This window comes from Vulpes lagopus, chromosome 13, assembly GCF_018345385.1.
Source record: "Vulpes lagopus strain Blue_001 chromosome 13, ASM1834538v1, whole genome shotgun sequence".
In the NCBI taxonomy this organism is placed as follows: domain Eukaryota; kingdom Metazoa; phylum Chordata; class Mammalia; order Carnivora; family Canidae; genus Vulpes; species Vulpes lagopus.
The window spans coordinates 58768118-58794818 of record NC_054836.1 but is presented as its reverse complement, the minus strand read 5'-3'; the positions used below and the strand labels follow the sequence as shown (position 1 = coordinate 58794818).

At 49.4% G+C, this 26701-nt stretch overlaps 1 protein-coding gene across 5 annotated transcripts in view; it reads left to right on the top strand.

Moving 5' to 3' along the window:
* Positions 1-3364, top strand: part of TSPAN12 (tetraspanin 12) — a 65376-nt gene extending 62012 nt beyond the window's left edge. For all 5 annotated transcript variants that reach the window (XM_041727427.1, XM_041727425.1, XM_041727429.1 and 2 more), the window contains one exon: positions 1130-3364. In XM_041727427.1, the coding sequence (XP_041583361.1) occupies positions 1130-1435 (306 nt within the window). In that variant the 3' untranslated portion in view covers positions 1436-3364. The remainder of the gene's footprint in view (positions 1-1129) is intronic.
* The last annotated feature ends 23337 nt before the right edge of the window (positions 3365-26701 follow it).

Below are 26701 nucleotides of genomic sequence, written 5' to 3'. Positions count from 1 at the left end.
AAGCTTCCCTTTAGAAGAGTGAATTATCATTTCCATGTTGTGGAGGCAGCAGAGACACGGCCTGTTCTCTGTGCTTTGCTCACCAGAGACGTGACTTATGCCAGCAGTTACTCACATCCTCCCTCCTTTCCCCTGTCCCATCCCTTCCATTATCCTTAGTTATTGTTTATCTTTCTTTTCCCTTCTCTCCTTCTAGAATTCTGTTCTTTCACAGGCACCCCTTAGCCTTTTATGTGTAACACTAAACACAAACAAAAACCTTGCTTATCTTTTGAAGTCGGGTGTCTTTGGCACGTAGGGGCGCTGAAGACTCTTTCCGACCCTTACCCAGTAGAAGTAGATCCTGATGTCAGGCCAGATAGTCCTCCACGTGTATTTCTTGGCAGTGGGCAGAAGTGTTTGCGTGCAGGGGGGGTAGGGTTGGGGAAAGAGAATAGAGGGACTTCCACCCACCAGCATGTTTCAGCAGTGGACTGGGCAAGCATCTCTGATCTTTGGGGGGGGGTGGGGAATCTCTCACCAAATGAGCTATCATTGAACAGCGAATACAAATAATAATAAGGAAACATTATTTTTGAAAAATTTGGATTGGTCTCTACCAGGGGTCAGCAATCTATGGCCCATGCCCCAAATCTGGCCCGCTGCTTTTTTGTTGTTCACAAGGTCTCACTGGAATGCAGCCACGTGTGTTTGTGTACCTCCTGTCTGTGGTGGCTTTCTGGTTAACACTGGCAGAGATCAGTGTTTGCCACGGAGACAATATGGCCAGCAAAGCCTAAAAGATTTACTGTCTGGCCCTTTCCAAAAATAAATAAATAAATAAACTTAAAAAAGTATATCACCAACCCCCTGCTCTAGTTGTGTTTTATACCAGTGGCTCTCAATTTCAGGTTGTGAGGAAGACAGAAGAAGGGGAAAGCTCATCAGAATCACCCGGGCAGGCTTTTCAAAAAGTGCTCACTTCCATCTGCCCTTTGGTTTCTCATCGGTGCTCCCTGCTGAGAATCACCGTATTCAGCTTCTAGGATTCGAGTTGTTTGGTTCCATTAACTCATACACGTCACTTGTTTTCATTACTTTGGACCCTCTGTAACACATCCAACCTAATGCCGCGCTATTCCTTTTACAGGGTTGCGGGAAGAAAATGTATTCCTTTCTGAGAGGAACCAAGCAACTGCAGGTGCTGAGGTTTCTGGGAATTTCCATTGGAGTGACACAGATCTTGGCCATGATTCTCACCATCACTCTGCTCTGGGCTCTCTACTACGATAGAAGGGAGCCCGGGACAGACCAAATGATGTCCCTGAAGAATGACACGTCTCAGCATCTGTCCTGTCACTCAGTGGAACTGCTGAAACCGAGCCTGTCGAGGATCTTCGAGCACACGTCAATGGCAAACAGCTTTACCACACACTTTGAGATGGAGGAACTATAGAAGAATGTCAACGGAGGAGACCGCAGAGTTGTTTTATTGGACTTGTGAATTTTTGAGTGCACACTTATCTGTTTCAGAAAAGCGTAGAGATAAAGATGTCGCCATCAAGGAATGCCCAAGCGTGTCGTTTTCCACCCTTTCAAGTGAAGAGGGACAAGTTTCATTTTGTAAGTCGCCACCTGGGCAGTGGTTGGCGCCCTTTATGATGCTGAGGGCAGATGTCATACCCACTTTATAGCCTGCATGAGATGTTTTCTGAACACAGTTATGCTCCGAGGCTTATGCTGTGGCACAGCGTGACCAGCATCTCTGCATCCACGTAAACATGCTGTGCTGTGACGGCGCGGGGGCTGCAGTCGAGCTGGACGCTCCGCTGGCCTCCATAAGCTTGCTAGTGTATCAGGTACCAGTGGACTCCTGATGCAGGAAACTAGGCAGGGTTATGTAGTGAGTCGTATTACTTGGTGGCCTGTTCTTTTGAAAGTGGGTAGATTTTACATATGAAAACCCTGCAGCTGGGTGACTACCTAAATGTGATTTTTTCTGGTTACTGAAATATTCTTACTACTTATAAGAGCAAATTACCACGTTGTCTTAAACTGATCAGGGATCTATGTGTATATAAGAGTCTGTGCTAAGTCTGTGTAATTCAGTAGATTTCAGTTCCTATAACGTTAAGAATAATCATTGTGAGTGAAAAGGATAAATTTGTCCTGTATAGCACCATTATCTTTAACCTTTCCTGTTGATAGAGCTTTAAAATTCCGTTTCGGGCTCATATTACGTACATAACCGTTAATTTAAATACTTAACCACTAATTTTGAAAAATTGCCTGTGTGATGCGTTGGAATCGTTGTAATTCAGAATAGTCGTCTGGTCTCTAGGAAGTATTAACAAGAACGCTTGCACATAATGTCGCTCATTCAGCAAAATCTCGGTTGCTACCTTTCTCCCAAACTAAGGCTCTTTTGAGGCTCGACACTTTTTAAAATGAGCTTACCTTTGTCTTCTCCAAACAAGAGGCAATAGTCCGCGAGTCTGAATATAATTCTACAGAGAACAGTGTTCCTTTTCTCCAGCAAAATGCCATGAGAACCATTAAAATAAGTGACAATTTAACTAGAGATTTTCTTTGTTTTATTTCACTGATTAAGATATTGTGGTGAATGACACAGATTATTAAATTTTTTACAAGAGTAAAATATATTTATTTGAAATGGGGAGCGTGCATTTTACTGTATTTTGTGTGTTACGTTTATTTCTCAGAAATGGAAAGAAAATTAAAATGTGTCAATAAATATTTTCTAGAGAGTAATAATTAGTCTGTGTCTAATTTCTATACATTATAAGCACTTTTACCACTCAACATGTTGAGCAAAAAGAGAGAAATATGAGAAAAAATCATTAGCAATAATAATTTCCAAACTCTGGACCTAATGTGTAAGAGGATGGGAGGAAAGACAAAAAGATGCCCGTGGACCATTCAGGTTTGTTTCTCAGCTAAATGAGAAATAACATGGTTGTTCGTTATAACATAAAATATGTACATCCGTGCTACTTTGTCTTTTCAGTGCTTTCACGTCCCCGTTTCTTAACATAATTTTTTAGGAGAAAATGAATCTAAGAAATGCAATGTTTGAAATGAAATGCCCGATTTTATCTCTTCCATCGAGTCGATGGAAAACTGAGTAAATCCTTTGCTCAATCGAAACCAGAAGCATCCCTTTTTATAATCTCAACACCCACCTCCCTGTAATTTCACCTAAATTTGAGACAGCTATGAGTGTTATTTGAGTTATTTGGATAATGATCAAATTATCCCAATGCCTGCTTTTTCGTTAATGTGTCTCCCAGAAAGAACAAGCATATATTGTGTTGACCTCAGTTAAAAGAAATCTTCAAATTATAAATAAAAGTCAATTTCTACATTTTTAGACTTGGCTGCTTTGATATATGACCTGATTTAGTACCCTAAAATAGCCAACATAAACAGAGGCCGTCATCTTCTCTACACTACACTGGCTGATGGGAACAAATGACATTTACAGCGAGGTCTGCACACGCCTCTTGTGGTGCAGTGCACTTGGAATAGTAAGAGACTGCAAGAGACCTGAAGGCGTGTCTTTAAGCTGGGAGGGCTGAGGGAGCTCACGGTTTGGGTGAGCTGCAAACAAAATTGCTAAGTATTTGGGAGTTTTCAAAAGCTTTCTTTTCTGGAAGTCACCACTTTTGGAAGTCAACATTGAAGATGATTTTCTTCTAGTCTAGTTAACAGCCCATTCAGAATGCCTGGAAGGTTCAGAAATGGCACTAGGTGGGGACACCTGGGTGGCTCAGTGGTTTAGCACCTGCCTTCAGCCTGGGGTATGATCCTGGAGACCTGGGATTGAGTCCCGTGTCGGGCTCCCTGCATGGAGCCTGTTCTCCCTCTGTCTCTCTCTCTCTCTGTCTCATGAATAAAATCTTAAAAAAAAAAGGGGGGGGGGAAGAAATGACACTAGGAGATGGTGTCTGTTTTCAAGCCCTGCTTGAGGGACACTGAGCTAGCCACACGTAGAACGAGGAAGAGAAGATGCAGTGAGCGGGGTCATGGTCACCGTGCGGGCAGGAGACAGAAGGGGTGGGGCATTAGGGCCACTGCACCAAAGACGTGGCCTGGAGAGCCCTCCGTGACTGCAGTTCAAACTGGGTGTCACCTGGGGCAGAGCTGGCCCCCTGATGTGGTGGGACGGCCCGGGGTGCTGGGGAGGAACCAGGGCAACAGAAATGGAACTTCAGGTTTTCCGACTTCATAAGGCAACTGGGGAGTCATGCAGGCAGGGTCAGAAGGTGGAGTGATGTGCATCTCAGAAATCTAACCGGATGAACCAGTGATGAGGTGGTGCCGGTGAGGCGGGCGCGGCGGCGACGCCACCCCCACGGGCAGCCACTCTTTACCTTGGGTAGGTACCGAGCGCCGCGCAGTTCTAGAACCCTCCAGGCTGTGGCAGGGCGGCTGGGCTGCTGTGGCTGGGCCCGGAGAGAGGATCCTCACCAGGAAGAGAGAAGTGAAGAAAGGGGGATGCATGCGCCCGATGACAACAGGGCGAATCCACAAGAACTGGCAGCAGATGGGGGAGCGAGAAGCAGCAGACATGAAGGCTGGCTGGGGCAGGTGGGGGGACCGGTACCTGGAGAGCAGCTGCAGGGCAGTGGCTGGGGCAGGTGGGGGGCCCTCCCTGGAGAGCGGCCGCAGGGGAGCGGCTGGGGCAGGTGGGGGGGCCCTACCTGGAGACCTGCTGCAGGGCAGCGGGTGGGGCAGCAGGTGGGGGACCCTCCCTGGAGAGCGGCTGCAGGGCAGTGGCTGGGGCAGGTGGGGGGCCCCTACCTGGAGACCTGCCGCAGGGCAGCGGCTGGGGCAACCCAGGCCGGGCCGGCCGTGCACACCAAGGCATTGGGGCGGCGGGGATCCCAAGGGGCTCGCGGGCCCACAGGCCCCGGATTCCGCAGCATGGCCTGCGGCCCAGGGAGCCTCACGGGAACGGGCTGAGGCTGAAGCCAGGAGGAGGAGAAGCGCACGCAGAGCTCCCCTTTGTCTGAACCCCCCTCCGCCAGTGAGTCGACCCAGCCTCCTGCCCGTCCGCCGCCTGTCACTTCCAAGCAGGCTCCTCTCCCATTTGCTGCCTCCACGCGCCTCCCAGGAACACGTCTGGCAGAGGCTGTCGGTCGGTCTTGAAAACTCACTCACTTTCTCTTAGGGCACGTTAGCGCATCCTTCTCCATCTCGTGCATTCACGGGCGTCCGCCAGGTGCCGGGCCACGGGGTCCATGGGGTCCTACGGCGATTTCCTCGGCTCTTTGCAACTTCTTTGCACCCTGTGTGCGTCATGATCCCATCTCATGACAGAAGAGGGATTCGGAGAAGTGGAGGAGATGCATGGAACCAGCAGGTGGCGGGGCTCTAACCACCACCCCCCACCCCCAGGACAGGGCGCCTCTATCAGCGGGAGCTCAGCTACGACCTTACAGGGAAAACCAAAATCCTCCTCCATCACTCAGTATCTCCAGGCCCAATTTGCCTCCAAATCCTGTTATTTTTTCCCCTTCAAAATGAGTATTTTTTCTATCTAATTTTGTTCTTCCCACTATTTCCCAGAACAAGTCCAAATAATCAGAAACTTTGATTGAAGTCATGCATTTCTGTCTTTTCCCACCTCTTGTTCCCTCTCATTGACCCATCTTGCACACACACGGCCAAATTCATTTTTTAAAAGATTTTATTATTTATCTATCTTTTTGTTTTGGAGCAGGAGAGAGCAGAGGGAGGGGCAGAAGGAGAAGGAGAGAGCGAATCTCAAGCAGACTCTGGGCTCCGTGGGGAGCCCAACACAGGGCTCGGTCTCCTGAGCCCGAGACCGTGACCTGAGCCAAAATCAAAAGTCAGGTACGTAGCCATCTGAGCTGCCCAGTCTCTTTCATCGACACATGTATCTCACGTATTTTAAGTACTAGTTTTGACAAATATATATACACCTATAACTACAACCACAGCTGAGATACAGAGCATTTCATCATTTCTAAAAGTTTCAACGTGTGCCTTTACCGTAGATCCCTACAATCCCCACTCCAGCCCCGGGCAACACTGACTCGCTCTGCATCACTCACGTCCTATAAAACACAATTCCTATCATGCCACTTCCTTATCCAAACCCTGCAGCAGCTCTCTTAAGGCAGAGCTTTCCAGCTCACACGTGTATTGTCATGGAGGTGGCACGTTGGGCTAAATGAAGGTCGGAAGTGAGTAGCCATCCCAGACCTTGTCTAAGTGTGGACCATGGGGAAGCAACAGCTCAGCGCCCAGGTGTGGCTGCAATACAGGGTTTAAGCAAAATAGAAACGAGTTTGTGTTCCATAAAACATATCTGTGTGAGTAGCCCAAGGAGTCAAGCCCTTGTCTCCTGAGACTGCTGTGCTATGGCATGTCCCTCGCTCACGTGGTCCCAAATGGCTCACTCTATTCCTCATATGGGCTGAAGAAAGGGGGAAGTAGAAGGGGGGCCGGCACGCTTCTTCCCTTCAAGGGCTTACCCAGAAACACACGTCATTGCTGCTCACGTCTCACAGCTATGAGAGGGAGGGGAGATAGTTCTTGTTCCAGAAACCCAAGTATCCAGTTAAAGCAGGAGATTCTATGACCATAGGAGAAGGGGAAATCAAGAGAGGTGTCAGCTAGCAATCTTGGCCACATTCCTCAGTGCTTGCAGAATAAAATACTGAATTTGAACTTATTTTTCCAGACCTATCCCCATTTACTCTCCCACAGGTTAATCTATACTAGCCACGTGAGCCGACCACCGTGCACTCATTGCCGCTAATGTAGTGGCATGAATCTCAGGCATCCTTGATTTTGCTCACATCATAGTGCTCCTCTGACATATCTTCATGTCCCATAGGCTCACCTTGCACTCGGCCTTTTTTGTTTTATTTTTTAAAAGATTTATTTATTTATTTATTTCAGAGAGAAAGAGAAAGAGAGAGAGAGAGAGAGAGAGAGAGAACACAAATGAGGGGAGGTGCAGAGGGAGAGGGAGAGAGAATCCTTAAGCAGACTCCCTGCTCAGTGAGGAGCCCAAGACAAGGCTCCATCCCTGGACCCTGAGATCATGACCTGAGCCAAAATCAAGAGTTGGATGCCTAACCCAGCGGAGCCATCCAGGTGGTCCTACACTCAGCCTGGAAACCCCAGCTCAGCAATCACCTCCCCTGTGCAGCTTCCCCTGACCACGCCGGCCCACGGCAGACCTCCCTCGTCTGAGCCCAGCGTTTATTTGTTGTCATGATACCTACTTTGATTCTTGTGTTTTCTATTTTATAACAGTATTTTTCAGTTATATTATTGTTTTCTTTTCTCTTTGTACGTCTGTTTTTCCTTGAGAACAAATATGCTATTTTGTATCCCACTCAACACTTTGCATACAACTGGGTAGTGTTTCCTTAGGTGTCAGTGCGTATCTATTCACTCTATGTGTGAGTTAACACATGCATGGATTATGAGTTAGTTAAATGAGTCAAAAACTATTGTCCAAAATGATTCCAATAAGGAGAAACCACTCTAAAGGAGGCCATCTATTCTTGACTGGGATGGAGGACACTGGGTTATCATGGGCTAAGTACTCATTTAGCTATAAGTGGATATAGATTGAATCTGCAGATTGCAGTTAGAGCTCAGGTCTTATAAATGTCTGAGTGAACTATCAAATTGTACTTGTGGTCTAATAATATAATAGTGTGTTAGATTTATAAAATGCTTTTATGCCTGACCCTTAACCTTTTAACTTTGAATCCACATTTGTTAAACTGGGAGTGTACAGAGTCAAAGCTGAGTTCACACCACTGAAAATAATCTCTGTGGAGAGTTAAGGATGGTAGCTGATCACTGATTTTGCAATTTTCATGCAATTCTAGAAAGTAACTAAAAAAAGAGAACCTGTGGCACCCAAAACTTCTTTGCTGAGTGCATCAAATGCAATATTTCCTTTGCTCTTCTCATAGTACCAATGAGGGAAGTTTCATCAAAAAGAAAAGGTACCTATGCATCAGAGATCTTAAGAAACATACCCCAAATTACACAGCAAGTAAGTGTGATTTTAACAAGGTTTGTCTAAATTCAAAGTCCATGCTCTTAACTACTTTGTAAGAAAGCTGCTATATTAACAGATTTCCTAAACTATTCTTAATTTCTTTGTCATGACATGTTATTTTAATATATTGCTGAAATTTTCTAATCAGTTATTTCTTTAGTAATCTTTTTGGTATATATTCAAAAGTTATATTAATTTATTTTGTGTGTGAACTCATTTATCTTTGATAGATATTGTATTGAGGACAGGCTAGAGTCTTACAAATATATTTATTTTCAATTTCATTTTAGTCCAAGAACTTAGAAGGTGCCCATCTTGTCTTTAATTCCATGAGAAAAAAATTGTCAACCTATGTGTTTATTATCAACAGTAAAAATGCAAAATAGGGTTTCTACTTCCAGCCAAGTTGAAATAATGGAGTTGGAATGTATTCTTCTGCTTGAAATATGCAATAACAGCAAAGTGTTTGAAACAATGATATATTTTTTTAAGATACCGGATATTAGGCAATAAAGACAGTGGTCTTCAAGAGGGTGATAACAAATGAAGTGAGCCCTGTGGGTTTCCCAGCTTATTTCCTTGAGAGAGCTACCAGAATGTGGTGAACGGACACAATCTAAGTAGAGCCTGGATTCCATATTCCATATTTAGAAGAGATGAAGCTCAGAAAACAGAGTGTTGAGTTTGAAATGGAGAAGAGAAATGCATAAAGAGCTCAACAGATATATAAGATATCCTCTTTGAGTGTTCAGAAAAGTTCTGAGTAACCCACTCAAAAGAATTAGAGCAAACGATATCTAGTACCCATAACAGGCCGGAAATAGTGCTGTTCTCACCAGCCAGACTAGAAACCCCATAATTTATAGGGCAGTGGGTGGAGTACAGAAAGTCCCATCTCAGTAGTGAGAGATAATTAGCCATAGAATAAATATGGCTCTACAGGCATCCAAGCAAATCATTAAAGCAAGACCCTAGATTATCCTACTCTTTCTGTGTAATATAACTGCATCCAGAACAAAGCTCAAGAATATTTAATGCAAGACAAAGTAACCAGCCTTCAACAAGGGAAAATTTGCAGTGTCTAACATCCAATCAAAGATTACCAGTCATGCTGAAAAGCAAGAAAATATGAAAATTTTTCAGAGTAAAAAAATACATCGCTTGGAATAGATCCAGAACTGGCACAGACACATTAGCAAAGATTATCTTTGTAATTATAGTGGTATTCCACATTAAAAAAATTAAGTGGGGACAGGAAAGATATTTTTAAAACAATGAAATCAAACTTTTAGGGATAAAAACTACAAAGCATGACATGAAAAATATGCTGCATGGAATAAACAGCAAATAAGCCATTGAGGAAGAAAAGATTAACGAGTCTTGAGACACAGCAACATGAATTCTACAAAAGAAACCTGAGACAGAAAAATAAATTAGAACCAGTGGAGAAAGCATCACTGAGCTGTGACAAATCAAGTGGACTAATACACAGGTAATTAGAGTTCTCAAGTGATAGGAGCAAAAGAAAGATTTGAAGAAATCACATTAGAAAATTTTCCAACCTTGAATGTAAAAGGTCCAGGAATATAATAGGGCCTCAACCACAAAAGCATGAAGAAAACTACACCACAGCACAGTATAATCACTTTGCTCAAAACCAGTGATATGTGGGAAATCTTTAAAGCAGTCAGAGGAATAAATAAATAAATAAAGCAGTCAGAGGAGAAAAGTCGTATTGTATAGAGGAACAAGCATCAAGATAACAACCAATGTCCTGGAAAAAGCAATGCATGTACTACCTGCACAGAAAGGGAAAAAAATGGTGTCAAATTTGAATTTTCTATCCAGTGAAAATATCTTCCAATGAAGGTAATACAAAGATTGTTCAAACACACAAAAGCTGAAAAGCATTCATCACCAGCAGATTATATGACAAGAAATGTTAAAGGATAATGGAGGGCCTACCACTTGGGTAAATATATACGACTTTTTTCCTCATTATACAAAGTAAGAAAACAAAATAAAAAACATCCAGTCTGTCTTTATTTGTAGACCATATTATTGTCTATGCAGAAAATGCAGTAGAATTTACAAAAGCACTACTAGGACTAGTGATTTTTAGTAAAAATGAAAAATACAAAGTCAAAAGCAAAAGATAAATTGTTTTCTATACACTAGCAACTGACAATCAGAAATTGAAATTAAACAGCACAATTTTACAGCTACATTAAAAATACTAAATACCTGGGCTTTCTGGGTGGCTCAGACAGTTGGGCATCTGCCTTCAGCTCAGGTCATGATCTTGGGGTCCTGGGATCGGGCCCCACATGGGGCTCCCTGCTCAGCGGGGGGCCTACTTCTCCCTCTCCCTCCACCTCCACTCTGCCTACTTGTGTTCTCGCTCTCTGTCAAATAAAAAAATAAAATCTTAAAAAAAAATACTAAATACCTAGGAATGTATCTTGGAAAAAAAAGATATGAAAGACATGTACATTGAAAATCATGAAATATGACTGAGAGAAATTAAAGAATACCTACTAAGAAATGAAGACTTATAGCATGTTCATGGATCAAAATGCTTAATATTAAGATGATGATTTACTCCAAATTGGTCTTTGGGTTCCAATTCCAATCAAAATCCCAGCAGGTGTTTTTTTTAGAAAATGGCAGGCTAATTCTAAAATTCATATGAAAACGTCAAAGACCGAAAGTATATTTAAGAAGTTGAAAAGTAAGCGCAAAGTTGGAGGGCTAATACTACCGGATTTCAAGATCGTGTGTTACTGATGCCAAGATAGACAAATAAGGAATGAAACACGAGAGAGTCCAGGAAAAAAACCCTTACATATATGGACAACTGACTCACAAAGAAGACGTGCAGATGAAGAATAAGCACATGAAAGAAATGTTAAATCCTAACATTCATCAGAAAAGTGTTAGATAAGACCACAATGTGTCATTTACTATAAAGGCTAAAGTTGAAAAGTCTGACAATACTAGGTGTTGATGGGGACGTGGAGGAACTGGAACTCGCATACGCTGCAGGTGCAAACGTCAAGTGGCCCAATCGCTTCAGAAATCAGTTCGACTGTTCCTTAAATTCCTAAACGTACACCTAACCTCTGATTCCCTGTTCCTCTCCTAGGTATTTTATTTACTAAGGAGAGAGCAAAGCTCTTTGTCCATATTTCTGTACCGAGTCTTATGCACGAATGTTTATGGCAGCTTCGTTAGCAATAGCCCCACGCTGGCAACACGGCAAATGTCCACGAACGAGTGAACGGACAAATTGCATTATATCCGTATCGTGGAATATTTACTCAACAAGGGAAAAAAAAAAAGAATGGCTTATTGACGCCTGCAACAACATGGGTAAGTCTCAAAATAATCATGCCTAGAGAAAGCAGCTTATCAACAAAAGGAATGACCTACTGATACGTACAGCAACCTGGGTGGAAATCAAAGTAGTTATGTCCAGTGAGAAAAGCCAAACAATAAATAATGCATATTGCGTGATTCCATTTATGTAAAACTCTAGAAGATTCAAATGAATCGATAGTGACGAAAGCAGATCAGTGGTTGCGTCAAGAAGGAAAGGGGGGCAGGAAACGTGAAAACGATCGTGGGGATGGCAGGTGATTGAAGGTCTCGAACTGACCCCGGCGCCGCTCGGGTAGGTCCCTCCTTGCCTGTTTGGAACGTGGTCACGTCTTGCCTTGCTTCTACTCGACCTGGGTGTCGAGCTCTGCTGATCTCTGTTCTTCATTAACCATTTGAGCAATTTCCTAACCTCACGGTCTAGTGGTTAATACTTCGTTCATCAGGACTTGACTAAATTTCTTCTGTTTGGTGTAAGGAAATCTCACCCCAACAGAGCCGAGCACATCGAACGCTGAGCTGAGCCTGCTCTTACAACTGACCTGTTAAAACAAAACAAAACAAAACAAAACAAAACAAAACAAAACACAAAATCTGACCTGTTAGAGCCTTGCAAGGACCCCACGAGCCGGGCAACCGGACGCAACACCTCTTTCACTTCATTACTCCAGCCCACGGCATCTCCACTGTGCTTCTGGGACGATTTTTTTTTTTTTTTCTCTTCTTCCTAAAAGAAGATTTTAACAAAATAGGCCTAGAAGTAATGATCTTTGATTGATCTAGTAAGAAAGATGGCAGGCATCCGTTCCTACCGGAGCAGGAGAAAGTCCTCTTTGTTTTATAATTCATTGCTCAAATGCTTGTCAAAAGGGCAGGATCCTGAAGCTCGACCAGTGAAGGAGGAGGGGAAAAAAGAGTTGTATTTTCCTGAATTAAAAACTAAGCTTTGGACGATTACCTTTTATATATTATGGACCAAGCGTGTGGGATTTTAACTGCCCTTGTGTTGCTAAGTTCTTCACACATGCGTAGCTTAAAAATCTATTTCCCTCTGGAAAGCTGTGCTGCAGCACAATGGGAGAAGAAATTTGCTGTGATGAAGGTCTGACGCGCGATCACGGTGCTTAAGTTTCCATATGAATCAGTCTGACACTCAGCTTTCTAATTCCCTCCTATTTTTCTGAGTTTTCCTTGGAATTCATCTTGTTTTGTCTTGCCAAGTTTGAGACCAATTCAATTCAATTTAGTAAGATTCACTGAACATCTACTGTGGAATAGGTTGGGCTGGACACCAGGAAAATCAGAAAAAAAAAAAAACCCACAAAAATCCCAACTAGAATCCCTACTTCGGGAAACTCACAATGTAATTGGAGAGATGAGACAAACGGACGGGGAGCACTTAGCCAGCGCCTGGTGCAACCTCTGCCCGCTACAGGTACTCATCGGGTGGCAAGTGCCTCGACACTGACACTCTGGTCCACACAAGTGCCTGGCGCAGGCTGAGGATCTCAGAGAAGCAAGTTGTGAAAGCAGGCTGAGGGTTTGGCCCATCCTGGGAACTCTGTGGGGCAGATTTTTAATGAGAAAAAAACACGAAGCATATTTCCGGTGAGGGTGCTTGTAAAGAAGGTGAAGGGATGGGCCTTGGCGGGGTGCGCCCACCGCAGGAAGGAGCCCCTGGGCCTGCAGAAGCAGGGCGAGGGCAGGTAGGGGAGGGCCTCGCAGGAATCTGGGACCTGATGCGGGGGCCGTGAGAGCCCCCTGTGGGTCTGCACCAGCAGGGTCCTGCCCCCCCCACCCCATGGGTCTGCAACAGCAGGGCTCTGCACCACCCCACCGTGGATCTGTACCAGCAGGGCCCTAGCACCCCAACCCCCGTGGGTCTGCGCCAGCAGGGCCCTGCCCACCCCCCGTGGGTCTGCACCAGCAGGGCCCTGGCCCCCTCCCCTTGAGTCTGCACCAGCAGGGCCCTGCCACCCCCACGGGGTCTGCGGCAGCAGGGCCCTAAACCCCCACACCCTGTGGGTCGGCACCAGCAGAGCCCTAGTCCCCCCTCCCCATGGGGTCTGCACCAGTAGTGCCCTGGCCCCACCCCGTGGGTCTGCAGCAGCAGGGCCCTGCCTCTACCACGGAGTCTGCAGCAGCAGGGCCCTGCCACCACCGCCCCCTCCACGGGGTCTGCAGCAGCAGTAGGGCTCTACTCCTGAAGTCTATGTTGGCACCAGGTGGAGAGGGCTTGAGGCACAGGGGAGGAAGGTGGCGAGGGCAGGCCCGGCGACAGCAGCAGGCGCTGTGGGGCAGCGCGTGGGTGAGGGACACCCGGGAGGCCTGGGCAGCTCAGGCGCGTGCACAGGGCGGGAAGGCTGAGCCCCCGGTTTCCTAGGCAGATCGGCAGGAGCGCGGTGCCAGGGGCCAAAGAGGCGCCTGCAGAGCAGAGATGCTGTAACGAAAGCTGTGGCTCTGGATCGGAGGGCGCGCGTGTCACGGCCCAGAGGGGACACTGCGGGGATCTGAAGGACAAGCTCCGACCCGGGGTAGAGGTCTGAGGCTGGCGTTGTCCCGTGTCCCTGCAGCGCTTCTGAAGTCCCTGTGGGAGCTGCCCCGTGGGCCCGGCGGGAGCCTTCGTGTGCTGCCGCAGCCGTGTGTCAGCGTGCACACCCACCGCTTGGCTCGCGGGGCCCGGCGCAGAGTGGTTGTGCGTTGCACGACGGGGGCCGATGAGCGCGTGCAGCTTCGGTCGTGTGCGTGTCAGAGGCAGGGCCGGGGAGCTGACGGGCCGGGAACGGCCAGAGGAGTCAGGGACAGCGAGCACGCCCTGTAGGAGAAGTGATTTAGGGGAAGTTGGGGTGTCACTTTCCTTCTCTTTATGGGGTAAAGGGACGAGCCCGGAGCGTGAGAGTGCAGGCTGAGGACAAGGTGTCACACATGGCCACCGTACCCCATACATGTCATCCCCGGGGCGGCCAGCATCGCCTGGGGGCTGGGACAGTGAGACGGTCCAGGCCCCTGCCGGGGGGGACCCTGCAGGGGCATAGGCTCCGAGGCAGCTGGCTGATGCAGGGGACAGGGAGGCACGTGGCTCGGGTGGCCTGGCCAACCGGCCAGAGGAAAAGCACCTGCCAGTCCTGGGGGGCGGCTGGGGACCCTCCTGTGACCACATGCACTGAGGTGATACCACTGAGTGGCTTCTACGATAGCCCATGTAGTTGAACGAGATCACCTGTCCCTGGCGCAGACCCGGCAGGCGAACCAGCCGGGACAGGTGACAAGACACCCACCCCGTCTCTGAAATTGGGGGATTTCTCTATTTTCGAAGGGAGGCCCATCACAGCCAACTTCCTTTCACCCTTCCCGCCGTGTTGTCCTCAGTCTAGAGGCCAAAGAGCTGACATGGGGACACGGCCCATCGTGGGGTGACCCAGTTGCCCCCAGAAGCTGTGGCCGAGACCCAAGTGAGTGGCAGGCCCGCCCCAGCCACCGCAACAGCCCCGCGGGGCCAGCCCTGCTTCCCGCGGCGGGCCTGTGGCCTCCGGGCACCCTGGAACGCAGCTCAGCGACCTCCCAGGCCCCCGCTCTGACTCCTGAACCCGCGTGAGCTCCTGCCTGGCCCCCCAATCCCTGCAACATCCGAGGGCGACCCCCCAGCACGCGGCCACGCCGGTCAGCGTGAGCTTCTGGCGGGAGCATCGTCCCGGGGTGCTGGTCCTCCCTCACCGAAAGGGCGCCTGTCTACAACCCGGCTCAAGCATGGGCGCTGGGTGACACGTCGGGACTCCAGAGTCAACTAAAGTCAAGACTGGTCATGAGAATTAAAGACGATCGTTACTTCTTGGTGCGCCAACTCTCCGCACACACTTCCCTGAGGACCACGGTGACCTTGGCTCGGGCACAGATCGCCGGGCCGAAAGCCTTGCTCGCGGCCCTCATGCTGCTGCTGCCCGTGCGGCGTCGCTCAGGGTCACCGTGGCCTTGAAGCCCCCGGGCCTCCCAGGGTGTAGGTCCCTTCGTCACCCGCGTAGGCTCAGTGCCTGGGTCACCGTAGTGTTTTCCAGGAACTTCCTTAAGACGGAGTTATCGGCCGGGTGAGGGGTCGCACCTGGTAAAAGCATTCCTAATTCCTGTCCCCACCTTACAACCCCTTCGTCTATGATAAACTGAAGACTTTCTGGAATCTCCGCTCCACTTAGTGTGGATGCACATATATAGAATAATCACCAGAGCATGAATGGACAGGCTAACACACAAACCTAAGGCTGTCGGCTTTGTGCACGGAGGGGCTGGAAGGGGGTTAGAACCTGGAAAGCTTCGCCTGCCATCTTAACTCTTGTTTTCTTAAAAATAATAGAAATATCTGAAACAAACAAGTCACGTTTGTTGGGTGTCGGTGGTGAGAATGTAGCGTTTGTTTATTTTTCCTACTTTTTAGCATCCTCAAAATATTTCGTAATAAAGATTTTAGCATCTCAAACAATGGAGATGAAGCCAACGGTTGTGAGCAAGTATGTTTTGTAGTACAGATCGCATTGCAGAACATTTGCTAAAGTTCAGAAAAGTGATTCTTATAATAAAGGCTCTTTAGAAGAATTGACTACAAAAAATTAGCTTCTGGGGCACCCAGAAGCAACAGAAGTTGCTCAGTGGTTGAGTGTCCACCTTGGGCTCAGGGCGCGATCCCGGGGTCCTGGGATCGAGTCCCACATTGGTCTCCCTGCAGGGAGCCTGCTTCTCCCTCTGTCTGTGTCTCTGCCTCTCTCTCTCTCTGTGTCTCTCATGAATAAATAAATAAAATCTTTTAAAAAGATTAACTTCTAAGAAGATAAAAACAAAAATAGACGAAACTTATGTTCTAACTTGAATTTTTTTTTGTGAAGAGATGCCAGTTCTGCGTTTTTCTTTGACTAGTTAGGTAGATCCATCTCATCACTATGGTGGTTTTATTCATTTATTCCTGGAGACCAGCAGTTTCCCCTATGAATGCCCTTCTCCTTTATGTTAAAGGTTAGGAAAGGAGAAGAAGAAGAAAGAGAAGAAGAAGAAGAAGAAGAAGAAGAAGAAGAAGAAGAAGAAGAAGAAGAAGGAGGAGGAGGAGGAGGAGGAGGAGGAGAAAGAAGGAGGAGGAGGAGGAGGAGAAGGAGGGGGAGGAGAAGAAGAGAAGAAGAAAGAAGAAGAAGAAGAAGAAGAAGAAGAAGAAGAAGAAGAAGAAGAAGAAGAAAGAAGAAAGAAGAAGGAGGAGGAGGAGGAGAAGAAGAAGAACAAGAACAAGAAAAAGAAGGAGGAGGAGGAGGAGAAGAAGAACAAGAACAAGAAAAAGAAGAAGGAGGAGGAGGAGGAGGAGGAAGGGGGAGGAGGAGGAGGTGGAGGAGGAGAAAAAGAAGGAGGAGGAGGAGAAGGAGAAGAAGAAGGAGGAGGAGGAGGAGGAGGAAAGAAAAGAAAAGAGGAGGAGAAAGCAGCAGCAGCAGAGGTAGAGGAAGAAGAAGAAGAAGAAGAGAAGGAGGAGGAGGAGGAGGAGAAAGAAAAGAAAATAAAATAAAAAAGAAAAGAAAAGGAGAAAGCGAAGAAGAAGAAGAAGAAGAAGAAGAAGAAGAAGAGCAGGAGGAGGAGGAGGAGGAAAAGGAGAAGAAGAAAGAAGAAGGAGGAGAAGGAGGGGGAGGAGGAGAAAAAGAAGGAGGAGGAGGAGGAGGAGGAGAAGAAAGGAGGAGGAGGAGGAGGAGGAGGGACAATGAAGTCCGGGCGCAGTTGTCCTAATACCCAGCCAGGAGCACACACGTTTCACCTGTAGGGACTCGTCCAGGCCCAGGTCGCCTGCCGCCGGCCGCCCGCGCAGCCCGGGTCTCTTTAAGGGTCTCAACGCAGAGACGGAGCGTAGAGCCTGAGGCCTAAGGTGTCAGCCACGCTCACTTGGAATCTATTCCCTGAGATGTTCCGGGTCTTTGATGCACGTAGAAAAGCTCCCGCCACGCAGGATGGAAGAGTAGAAGGAACAAGTCCCTGAGGATCCCGGCGGCTGACCGGGAGGAGGCCGTGGGGACACGTGGGCAGCCGGCGGCTCGGCTCCAGGGCCCAGCTCCACAGGGCACACCCACCCGCAGGCAGGAGCACGCGGGGCCCCAGCCTCTCTCCAGCTGTTCCGGGAGCCCCCACGAGTGGGGAGTGGACAGGGGTGGCCCGCGGTCAACCTCAAGCCTCGGCGTTAAAGGGGCGCCTTTGCACGAGTGTCACTGCCCCTGACCGTCCTGTGAGGCGGCAGCAGTTCGTTTCAGAGACGCAGACGGTGAGGCTCGAGGCCTGGGTGCAGGGGCACCTGGTGCCTTGTCCGCGGGCACCTGCCCTCTGCTCAGTCCCCGGGCCAGGCCCCCCGGGCCCCCTGCCCACAGGGACTCTGCGTCTCCCTTGCCACCCCCCCACCCACCACCACTCATCCTCTTTCTCTCAAATAAATAAAAACCAAACCAAAAGGCCTGGCTACACCTCCGCGGCCCCGCCGACAGGTGCAGGTGCAGGTGCAGGTGCAGGTGCAGGGCGAGGCCGAGCTGCTCCTTTCTGCAGGCACCAGCCACTCGTCACCCCCGGACCCTCCGTGTGTCCTGGGCTCAGCCCTGCAACGGCGGGGTGCCGAGGAGGCTCCAAAGTGATTCTTTGGAGGGCACTTTGCAAAATCCACGGCACGTTGACACTGACCCCCAGAGACCAGCCCGACGGAGTTGGCGGTTCTTAGGCCAAAACGGCCGCATTCGGACGACGTTCCCCACCCGCGGGTTCGTGCCACACATGCTCGCCTCTTGGTGCAGAAGTGAGGACACCGGTTCTGGTCTCTCCAAACACACGAGCAGGTCGGGTTTTTTTTTTTTTTTCCCCTTAGAGATAAAATGAGAAAAACATCAGAGGGGAACTTAATAGACACGGTTCCACAGCACTTGTCCCCTCCGGGCCAGGGATTGGTCGCCCGCTGCTGCGGCACCTGTGACCCCAAAGCTCGGTGCCTCCAAACACCTCGGATTCTCTGCCGGGTCCCGATGGCAGCTGGGGGCCCGGCGCCCCTGGCTCAGCCTTCGGCCGAGTTCTCCCTCCTTCCTGTCCCTCCTCTCTGCCGAGGTGGCGGGGCGCCCGGGTCCCCACGGAGGGTGCTTCTCCGTGTGCACGCTCACCCGCCAGGTCCCTGTAGATGCTGCTTCTCCGTGTGCACACCCGCCTGCTGACATCCCATGCTGTCGAGCTTTGTGCACCCTCTTTATCTTCGCACCCCTTATACTTGTGTGAGGACTTGACCCTCCCCACTACCTAGGGTTTTTAGTCGCCACCCCTGTGCACCCCGCCTCCCCTTGGCACCCCGCCTCCCCTGGGCACCCGCTTCCCCTTGGCACCCCTCCTCTCCTGGGCACCTTGCTCCTCCTGGGCACCCTGCCTCCCTTGAGCACCTGACTCCCCTGGGATCCCGCCTTCTCTGGGCACCCTGCCTCTCCTGGGCACCTTGCTCCTCCTGGGCACCCTGCCTCCTCTGGGCACCCCGCCTCCCCTGGGCACCCCACTCCTCCGGAGCACCCCGCCTCCACTGGCACCCTGCCTCTCCTGGGCACCCTGCTCCTCCTGGGCACCTCACTCCTCCTGGGCACCCTGCCTCCCCTGGGTACCCCACCTCCTCCTGGGCACCCTGCCTCCCCTGGGCACCCTGCCGCTTCTGGGTACCCCATTCCTCCTCCTGGGCATGTACCGCTGCTCTTGGGCACCCCACTGCTCCTCCTGGGCACCCCGCTGCCCCTGGGCACCCCACGGAGGTCACATGCACTGAAATGTTCGCTGGCCGGGGGAGCTGGAGCCCCCACTTCTCTCCCGGCCTCCCTTTCTCAGGAAGTCCCCCCGTTGTCTAAGCTCCTCCGTGGCTTCCGTGTCGTCCCCCAGCAGGTCCTGCCGGCACTTCCTTTGTCACCTTTCCTGCACCTCCCAGACTTTCTTGGTCCCGCTGTTCTGGCCCAGTCCACTCTCCCCTTAATGGTTTGTTGTGTGGGGTGTGTCTGCTCTCACTTCTTCTTTGGTCCCAGTAAGTGTTCTCTGCTGAACACCTGGGGGGGGGGCAGTTGGAGCAAAATCAGTTCCTGTTACTCCTCCGTTTAAGCCTCTTTGTTTCTATTTTTATTTTTATTTTTTTTTTATTTTTATAAAATAAAAATAGCATTTTTTAATTTATTTTATTTATTTATTTATTTTATTTTATTTATTTTATTTATTTAATTTGTTTTTATTGGTGTTCAACTTGCCAACATATAGAATAACACCCAGTGCTCATCCCGTGAAGTGCCCCCCTCAGTGCCCGTCACCCAGTCACCCCCACCCCCCACCCTCCTCCTCTTCCACCACCCCTAGTTCGTTTCCCAGAGTTAGGAGTCTCTCCTGTTCTGTCTCCCTTTCTGATATTTCCCACACATTTTCTCTCTTTTCCCCTTTATTCCCTTTCACTATTATTTATATTCCCCAAATGAATGAGACCATATAATGTTTGTCCTTCTCCGATTGACTTACTTCACTCAGCATAATACCCTCCAGGTCCATCCACGTCGAAGCAAATGGTGGGTATTTGTCATTTCTAATGGCTGAGGAATATTCCACTGTATACACAGACCACAGCTTCTCCATCCATCATCTGTCGATGGACACCGAGGCTCCTTCCACAGTTTGGCTATTGTGGACATTGCTGCTAGAAACATCGGGGTGCAGGTGTCCCGGCGTTTCACTGCATCTGTATCTTTGGGGTAAATCCCCATCTGGGCAATTGCTGGGTCGTAGGCCAGGTCTATTTTTAACTCTTTGAGGAACCTCCACACAGTTTTCCAGAGTGGCTGCACCAGTTCACATTCCCACCAACAGTGTAAGAGGGTTCCCTTTTCTCCGCATCCTCTCCAACATTTGTGGTTTCCTGCCTTGTTAGTTTTCCCCATTCTCACTGGTGTGAGGTGGGATCTCATTGTGGTTTTGATTTGTATTTCCCTGATGGCAAGTGATTCAGAGCATTTTCTCATGTGCTTGTTGGCCATGTCCATGTCTTCTTCTGTGAGATTTCTCTTCATGTCTTTTGCCCATTTCATGATTGGATTGTTGGTTTCTTTGGTGTTGAGTTTAATAAGTTCTTTACAGATCTGGGAAACTAGCCCTTTATCTGATATGTCGTTTGCAAATATCCTCTCCCATTCTGTAGGTTGTCTTTTAGTTTTGTTGACTGTGTCCTTTGCTGTGCAAAAGCTTCTTATCTTGATGAAGTCCCAATAGTTCAGTTTTGCTTGTTTCTCTTGCCTTCATGGATGTATCTTGCAAGAAGTTACTGTGGCCAAGTTCAAACAGGGTGTTGCCTGTGTTCTCCTCTAGGATTTTGATGGACTCTTGTCTCACATTAAGATCTTTCAAACTAGCAAAGAAGAAGTCAAACTCTCCCTCTTCGCCGATGACATGATACTGTACATAGAAAACCCAAAAGCCTCCACCCCAAGATTGCTAGAACTCATACAGCAATTTGGTAGCGTGGCAGGATACAAAATCAATGCCCAGAAGTCAGTGGCATTTCTATACACTAACAATGAGACTGAAGAAAGAGAAATTAAGGAGTCAATCCCATTTACAATTGCACCCAAAAGCATAAGATACCCAGGAATAAACCTAACCAAAGAGGTAAAGGATCTATACCCTAAAAACTGTAGAACACTTCTGAAAGAAATTGAGGAAGACACAAAGAGATGGAAAAATATTCCATGCTCATGGATTGGCAGAATTAATATTGTGAAAATGTCCATGTTACCCAGGGCAATGTACACGTTTAATGCAATCCCTATCAAAATACCATGGACTTTCTTCAGAGAGTTGGAACAAATTATCTTAAGATTTTTGTGGAATCAGAAAAGACCCCGAATAGCCAGGGGAATTTTAAAAAAGAAAACCATAGCTGGGGGCATCACAATGCCAGATTTCAGGTTGGACTACAAAGCTGTGGTCATCAAGACAGTGTGGTCCTGGCACAAAAACAGACACAAAGATCAATGGAACAGAATAGGGAACCCAGAAGTGGGACCTCAACTTTATGGTCAACTAATATTCGACAAAGGAGGAAAGACTATCCACTGGAAGAAAGTCTCTTCAATAGATGGTGCTGGGAACATTGGGACAGCCACATGCAGAAGAATGAATCTATTTGCTTTCTAGTCACTGAGAATAACAGACCCCAACTCTTTGCTCTGACTTGGTATTGTCCGTGCCCACGGGCCAGCCACACCAATCACGCGCTCTCACACATACCATCTACACCATTGGGGCGGGGGAGGGGCTAACTGGAATTTAAATCTTATTTCAATTGTCACTAAAAAATTAGAACGTATATTTGAGTAGTAATAATGGGAAACAATTGAACAGAACACCCGGGGTCAGAAGTATCACTATAGAAGTGACCGAGACTCGCCATTTGTGCACATTCTATAGAAAAAGTCACCCCCCACCCCCGCGCCAAACAAAACATAATGAGGAGGATTGGGATCACTACGTGGGCACACCAGTGCGTCAGGAGCTCTGAGTTACTGAACGCAAAGCCGATAGAGATGGCCTATGAGTGCTATTAATAAAGATCTATTCCCTGGAAAGAAAATGCCTGCTGCTTAATACATAGCATGTGCACAGGTGCATCTCCGTTGTGTGTGTGCGCAGGTGTATCTGCACTGTGTGCGTGTGGATGTGCACACTGCGTGGGCTAGTCTGATGTACATGTGTCTCATCGTGTTACTGTGAGCCTGAGTCTATGCACACGCATGTCTGCAGGCGGGGGGCTTGGCTACCTGCTGTGGTAGGTGTCTGCACAGGCAGGTGGGTCTCTGCACAAGCATATGTGTCTCTGCACAGGCAGGTGGGTCTCTGCACGGGCAGGTGGGTCTCTGCACGGGCAGGTGGGTCTCTGCATAAGCAGGTAGGTCTCTGCATAGGCAGGTGGGTCTCTGCACAGCAGGTGGGTCTCTGCACAGGCAAGTAGGTCTCTGCACAGGCAAGTGGGTCTCTGCACAAGTAGGTAGATCTCTGCACAGGGAGGTGGGTCTCTACACAGGCAGGTGGGTCTCTGCAAAGGCAAGTGGGTCTCTGCACAAGCAGGCGGGTCTCTGCACAAGCAGGTGGGTCTCTGCACAGGCAGGTAGGTGTCTGCACAGGCAGGTAGGTCTCTGCACAGGCAGGTAAGTGTCTGCACAGGCAGGTAGGTATCTGCACAGGCAGGTGTTTCTCTGTATAGGCAGGTAGGTGTCTGCACAGGCAGGTAGGTGTCTGCACAAGCAGATGGGTCTCTGCATAGGCAGGTAGGTCTCTGTACAGGCAGGTAAGTGTCTGCACAGCAGGTAGGTGTCTGCACAGGCAAGTGGGTCTCTGCATAAGCAGATAGGTGTCTGCACAGGCAGGTGGGTCTCTGCACAGGCAGATGGGTCTCTGCACAGGCAGGTAAGTCTCTGCACAGGCAGGTAGGTGTCTGCACAAGCCGATGGGTCTCTGCATAGGCAGGTGGGTCTCTGCACAGGCAGGTAATAGTCTGCACAGGCCGGTCGGTGTCTGCACAGGCAGGTGGGTCTCTGCACGGGCAGGTGGGTCTCTGCACGGGCAGGTGGGTCTCTGCATAAGCAGGTAGGTCTCTGCATAGGCAGGTGGGTCTCTGCACAGCAGGTGGGTGTCTGCACAGGCAGGTAGGTGTCTGCATAGGCAGGTGGGTCTCTGCACAGGCAGGTAAGTCTCTGCACAGGCAGGTAGGTGTCTGCACAGGCAAGTGGGTCTCTGCATAGGCAGATGGGTCTTTGCACAGGCAGGTAAGTTTCTGCACAGGCAGGTAGGTGTCTGCACAAGCAGGTGGGTCTCTGCATAGGCAGGTGTGTCTCTGCATAGGCAGGTGGGTCTCTGCACAGGCAGGTAGGTCTGTGCACAGGCAGGTAGGTGTCTGCACAGGCAGGTAGGTGTCTGCATAGGCAGGTAGGTCTCTGCATAGGCAGGTAGGTCTCTGCACAGGCAGGTAAGTTTCTGCACAGGCAGGTAGGTGTCTGCACAAGCTTGTGGGTCTCTGCATAGGCAGGTGGGTCTCTGCACAGCAGGTGGGTGTCTGCACAAGCAGGGCCACCATAATTGAGAAGCAGATGGGGCCAAACAGCTTCCCTGAGCTGGAGGTCCCTGGATGTTAAGCTTCCAGGCTTTGGCATCGATTTCTGGGGTTCAATGCCAATTTTGCAACTCATTTGCCGGGTGACCCTGTGTACGTTGTGCCACATTTCACAGGCCTCTGCTTCTTTATAAACCAGAGAAGCCACGTATTGAGCCCACGGGGTTTTTCGGTGATAAATGAAGTAATACACTTAAAGTACTCAAAAACTGCGTCTGGCCTGTAGTCAGCATTTAATAAATATTTACTAATTCTTCTTCATTTTGTTATTTTTTCTCCCACTCCTCTCAGACGATTCACGGGCACGTTGAGCAGAGCTCCTGACCATCTTGGCAGATGACACTGTCCTCGGCTCACCTTCCCGAATCAGAAATCGACTGCGTTGCGAGGATCTGCTCATGCCACGCTCAGTGACCCCGGCCTCCTCGGCCTCAGCTCCAGCCCGCTCCCTAAGTCACAGGCAGGTAGGTCTCTGCACAGGCAGGTAGGTGTCTGCACAAGCCGATGGGTCTCTGCACAGGCAGGTAAGTGTGTGGCCTCGGCCTCAGCTCCAGCCCGCTCCCTAAGTCACCCCTCCTCCCAGGCCATCCCTCCTCACTCCCGTGAGTCACCCAAAGGGTTTGCTCATCAGGCTCGCGGCTTCCTTTCCTGCCTTTTCTCCGTCGCATCCTCCCGCATCAAGCAACTGAGGTGACCTCTAAAAAGCACGCTCTGCCCAGAAGTCTTCGTGGGCTCCGGCTGGAGCGAGGGCGCGGGGTCGCCCCACTTGTGCCCATCGCGCCCCCCCGCCTGCCCGTGGGGCTTAAGAGGCCCACGAGCTCCTCTAACTTGTGGACCGCGGCGCAGCGCCTAGGGAGGTTGGTCTCCCCCTTGGGTAATGCCCCCTCTCCCTTGGCCCCCAGAGGTGCCCCTTCCTTGCACAGACCTTTTCTGAACTTGGGTCTGTCCCGGGACCTGCGCGTGACCCCTTCAGGAGCACCCCCCATTCCCACAGGGCCCTTGCGCCCAGTGTGCCAGCTGGGTCCTGGCTAGCCTCACGCTCCACTTTTCAAAGAGACCCAAAAGCTATGACGACAGCGGTCGTATTTGTCACCTCAGTGATGAAAACGCAGTAATAGAAATATAGGCCAGTCACACGATGTTCCTCAACGTCTCGCCTGTAAGTGAAGTGCAGGGCGGTGTCCCGCGCTCAGATGGGGCCCGAGTGCATGTTAGTGTCGACGAACGGGAGACTGTTGGGGGCGGAAATGCACAGACATGTGGGGTGTAGATGTGCACGAGCATGTGGGGTGTGGATGTGCACGGGCACGTCTCCCCCTTTCCCTCCGTGCGTCCTTACCCGGCGCTGAGCCGCGAGCTGTGAAGGGCAGACGGAGCTGCTTGGTCCGGGGGAGCCACGAGGCCCGACCTGGTGCCGGGCGCCCCAAGTCTGCGCCGTCTGCAGCTGCGGCCTTGACCTGGGGGCTCACGGGCTCGCAGCACCTGGGCAGCTGCACCTTGCCGGGGTGGAGCCGGGGCCCTGGGACCTGGGGCCTCCCCCGGGTGGTGCGGTGCCCACGGAGGGCGCAGGGTCCCCTGAGGGCAGAGGGTCCCCAAGCGCAGGGAGGGCCTGGGTGGCCGGCGAGGCGGGGTTGGTCCCTAGCAGCCCAGGGCTCCCCCAGAACTCCAGGTCTCTGCTGTCCTTTACCTTCAGGCAACAAAACCGGATGGTTTTCCACGTTTCCACTAACAGATACAATCACCTCCCAATTTAAAGGAGACTTGGAGAAGAAATGGAGCACATTTTCCGGAAGGCCATCCACCACTTTAGGTACAAGTGACCCCGCACGACCCGCCGTGGTCCGCCGGTTCCTGGGCCCCGCCCGTCCCCGTGCCATCAGGCACCTCCGGGCGCTCACACCCCAACTTCAAAGCAAAGCTGATGCTGTTCGGTGATCCTGAGAATACTATTTTTGATCCACCTTTTCAGGAAGATTCATTTAAAAGCCTAGACATAGCTACATGATGAGTTTCTACGATCCACAGAGGGAAAAAACAACAACAATGCACCCAAGATACAATGATTACTGGCAAGAAAGAATGCTTTCCAAAATTTCCTTAAAATACTATTATTTCATCCGGTAGGGAAAGAAACGGAATTGTACATTGTGCCTGTTCCAGCGCGAGTGTGGGCCCTGCCCTCTCACACCTCCGTCCTGACTTTTATCTGAGACATAAGAGAGATTTCGTAACAGAACCACTACACAAATTACATGGTGATCTATGATTAAACATAGAAATGCACACACAAGACATTTCTTCAGAACTTCTCTTTCCACAGCACCTCTTACATATCTCTATCAGGAAAGATGCCCTAGATGCTTCCATGCAGCTATTTGTTTGGCTCTTTTCTCCCGTAGGAGCCCGTTGGGTGGCTCTGCTCCTATGATACGGGTTGGGCATCAGACCTAGTCTCTGTTACGAGGAAGGGCAACCTGGGCCGTTACAAATCAACAATCATAATTTTGAAGTTCATTTGCCTTTAAATCTTGCCTAGAGTCAGGAATTATTACGGAAATATATTTAATTGGAATCAGAGATACTCAGACACGTACACTGGAGGCATTTAGATTCTCACTTTGTAACGGACTTTGGGTTTATTGCAATTATCCTAGCATTCAGTCTAAATGTACGTTCAGATACTTATTATGATTTGAGGCTCCAGGTGATGAGGGAGGTCACGTGGATTAATTTCAGATAGGCCTACAAAACTCCTAACCCACGTCTAATAGAAAATAAATGCGGACTAGTCAAACTGCCTTCTCACAATGTTGACCAGGGAGGGGAACACTCGGTGAGCAGCCAAGGAAGCAGACGTGGCGTCTGACGTGTCTGGTCTTTCCAAACTCTGCATCTCCCAAACAGCACGTGGTTTCAAATGCCTCTAGTCACAAACGGCTCCATGTCTTTTAGTCTCTCGTTAGTGGGTCCCCCCATCCTTGGATGGAAAAAGCTTTTCATTTTAGATACTACTGGAGCCATCTCATAGTATATCTAGGTGTCTCCTTTTCCAAAATATAGTCTGGTTTTTTATATTAGGGTCTACCTGCTGCATATTCCTACTTTGGAAAAAA